The sequence below is a fragment of the Camelina sativa genome, chromosome 4 (genome assembly GCF_000633955.1).
Source record: "Camelina sativa cultivar DH55 chromosome 4, Cs, whole genome shotgun sequence".
Taxonomy (NCBI): Eukaryota; Viridiplantae; Streptophyta; class Magnoliopsida; order Brassicales; family Brassicaceae; genus Camelina; species Camelina sativa.
In genome coordinates, this window is record NC_025688.1 from 17,095,545 (window position 1) to 17,098,966 (window position 3,422).

Sequence of the window (3,422 nt, forward strand, 5' to 3'; positions counted from 1 at the left end):
TTTTTTTTTTTTTTTTTTTTTTTTTTTTTTTTTTTTTTTTTTTTTTTTTTTTTTAAGTATCAACTTGGTCAGGTTTGGTTTGTATTAATTTTTAGTATTGCTTTAAAATACAGTAATATTGATTTCTCAAATGTCACAAATAAATTATCTCTACCAGTTCAAAATTCATCCGGTTACATCAGGAAGTCTTTTGTTTGACTAAACCTATACTCTAATGAAGAATATTTTTATTTTCTTCTTTATGGGAAATATTTAAAATTATACCAAAAAAAAAAGTTTGGTATACAATCGTAGCACCAGAAATGTAAGGAATAATATTATTATTATTTGGATATAATGATTGCAACAACAGTCCTTTTACTGGTAAAAGGTTGGTTATGATCACTAATCACAACGTAAGCAAACATATTATTTCCGAGTGTACCTAGCTGTAGATTGTCTGATACATCTCATCTAACCTCATAATTTTTCCTGGATTATTAAGTGTGTTTGGTATATCAGCTAGTAGTAGTACTACACATCTTTTGTATTTGGCTGAATTATCTTAATAACATTTCCCAATAATTGTCCAAATTATTTCCAAAACATTATTGTGTACTTGCTTTTGGTTTAAACTTTAAACATATCATTTGTTGATAACATGTTAAACAAACCATCTGCAACAACTATCAAACAAAAATTGCGATTTCCTTATTTCATTTCTTATCTTTTCTATTTTGTCAATAATATTTCTCTTGATATGAATTATCGTAAAAAAATACTGCTATATTTATATCGTGGTTAAGTAATCATTTCATAGTATATTAACAAAAAGTTAAAAAGTAGTCATTTCATAGTTTGTTTTTCACGTCGACCGATACGGGGTACAATTTACAAAAACCACAAAGGTTAAATAAAAGACAGCGTTGCGTTAAGAAAACGACGTCGGCTTTGGCATCGTTCGCGGGACCCCAAGTTGGTCACACGTGCGTTTGTGCTTCTTTTTGATGATTTTTATAGATATTCCACAAACGAACCTTTCCCAAAAGTAATTAATTCAAAAGACACCCCGATAAAAACAAATCGATCAAATTAGTCCCCCCTACACAAATCGCGAAAATGATCAGAGCTGTACACCAAATCATATTAATATACAAATTTGGATCTCTTTATTTATTACTTACTTATTTAGTGTACTTTTTTTCCTTCACAGTGCAACAACGCTTACCCCATTTTTAAAAATCTCTTGCTTCTAAATAACAAATACAAGATTACACATATTTTAGACCTTTTTTTTTGAAAACGTTAAAAACTAATTCTGTGTTTTTTTTTTATATAGTGATTGTATTCTTGAGGGGGTAATTAAAAGTGAAAAAAGAATCTCGATATTTGGAAAATATATCATGACCGAGAAACCGACTCAGCAAGTTTCCCGATTCGTTGGACTAGTTCAGGAGATAGCTTCTTAACCGGTTTCTTCTCCTTCTCCGGTCTAAAATCAAAACCAAGTGCATCCGATACTTCTTCGGAGCTCCATCCAGCTTTTCGGAGCGACTCCGAGAACCGACCCGCTTTCAAAAGCAACGCATCAAGAACCGCTTGATTGTCTAAAATCACCATTTCACCCTCAAAGAATCCAGATGCTGACACGTGTACAATATCATCGACGTCGGATTCGCTCCACCCGCCTCCTCTTAAAACCGACCCGATTCGGTTCACGTAATCGTCGACCCATTTCGGCGTCTCTGATCTTGGTAAATCTAGAAACCTCTCCGGCGACGAAGAGTGTGACGACGACATAGAAGAAGCAGAGTTTCTCCTCCGTCGATCAACCGCCGCGTCACTCCAAAACTCAACCCACCTCGGTTTACCCGACCCATGAACCCGACCCGAATCTAAACTCATTCTCGAAAAATTAGACGACGAAGATGGCCCGGCTGATTTCTCACTAACCGAACGCTGCTTAGTTAAAACAACCGGACACGTGTCGGAGCCTCTGAACAAAGACTCACGCTCGAAGAAATCAGAAAGATCCGACCCGCAACAGAAAATCCGGGTCTCGTCAATGTAAAAAACCGGGTTACCCGCTAAAGACGGGTTACAAGGAATATAGCAGTGATCAAAGATTGGTATCATCAAAGGAGCTCTCTTTAGAGCATTCCTCGCGACCCGTAAAGCTTTCTCCGGGTCGGACGGTCTTAAACCCCAAGACTTGCTCCAGAGAGTGTTCCTCGCGATCTGAAACGACACGGCGGCGATGGGAAGATCGATCATAGCCCTTAGATGAAGACGAGCTCCGGGAGAACGCCAGTCCGGGAAACCAGCTCCGACGGGTAGGCCGGCGGTGAGAACTGCACGGAGGTCAGGTGGGAAAGCGAATGCGAACTCTGCTTCGGCTATGGCGAATTCGGAGTCGGTTAGACCCGGTTGGACTTGGATCCTCGAGGTGTGTAAGTGTGAGATGACTTGATCGGCTAGAGATGAGAAAGAGACGAGACTGTTTCTGACTGTTGGTGTCGTTGGTGCAGCGGCTCGAGCTGAGAGACGACGGAGACCCGCGGCGTGTGATGGTCTGAGACCGGTCATTCTCCGATCAACGTCGACCATTTTTTTTTGGGGAAAGACGAAAACTTTGGAGTAAGAGAGATGTGAGAAAGTGTGAAACTTTATGAGTTATGGGGTTTCAGATATGTCTGATAGCGAACTGAACCAACAAAAATTAAAGATGATAGGCCAAGAGAGAGAGAGAGAGAGAGAGAGAGAGAGAGAGAGAGAGAGAAGCGTTGTTGATGAAAAAAAATGGGAGCTTTGGTATATTTATAGCAAGTTTTATTGGTGGGGTTCTTCGAGTTATTGTCTTTTATAATTGTATATATAATATGGTTTTTATGAGATATTGAAATGGTGGTGACAAGAAGAAAAAAAGGGTGTGTGATTGTGGGAATCTGTAGTGACTTCATCGACTAGACTAATTTTGATGATTATAAAAGTGTTTTGTATTTTTCTTCTTCTTCTTTCATTTGAGAGATTCTTCTTTGTATTAAGTTTTTTTTGGTTCGGTTTTGTGTTAATTATTTAAAAATGAAGAGGCATCAGATACCTTTCTGATCGGTTTAGACTTTTGTTTTTAAGTTCTCTTATTCACACGGCTCTGATGTTCTTGGAAACAAAGTGTAGGACCCTTGCGTTAAGTGGATGCAAGCATGGTTATTATTCAACAAATCTGATTTATCCACATCCATCGTTAAATAGAGAGATAGAGTCGGTTCATTATTTTTTCCTCTTTTTTTTTTCCTCAAGAATAACTAACGCAATTTAGATTTGAATGAAATTGAGAATGATCATATAAATTTTGAAAAATTATTTTTCAGTTTAACGTGTAGTAACTTAAGAACTAGAGAATTGACAATTAAATCAAACTTTAGTATATAAGGCTTAATATG

General features: G+C 37.4%; 1 protein-coding gene across 1 annotated transcript; it reads right to left on the reverse strand.

Annotated features, from left to right (window-relative positions):
* On the reverse strand, positions 781-2,773 carry LOC104780864. Its single transcript, XM_010505402.2, has 2 exons — positions 1,164-2,773; positions 781-1,081 (listed from the first exon to the last, which is right to left on the reverse strand). The coding sequence occupies exon 1, from the start codon at positions 2,584-2,586 to the stop codon at positions 1,381-1,383; it is 1,206 nt and encodes a 401-aa protein (XP_010503704.1). The 5' UTR covers positions 2,587-2,773; the 3' UTR covers positions 781-1,081; positions 1,164-1,380.

Coding starts and splice junctions, on each gene's coding strand:
- LOC104780864 (XM_010505402.2), bottom strand. CDS start 2,586: ATGGTCGACGTTGATCGGAGAATGACCGGTCTCAGACCATCACACGCC.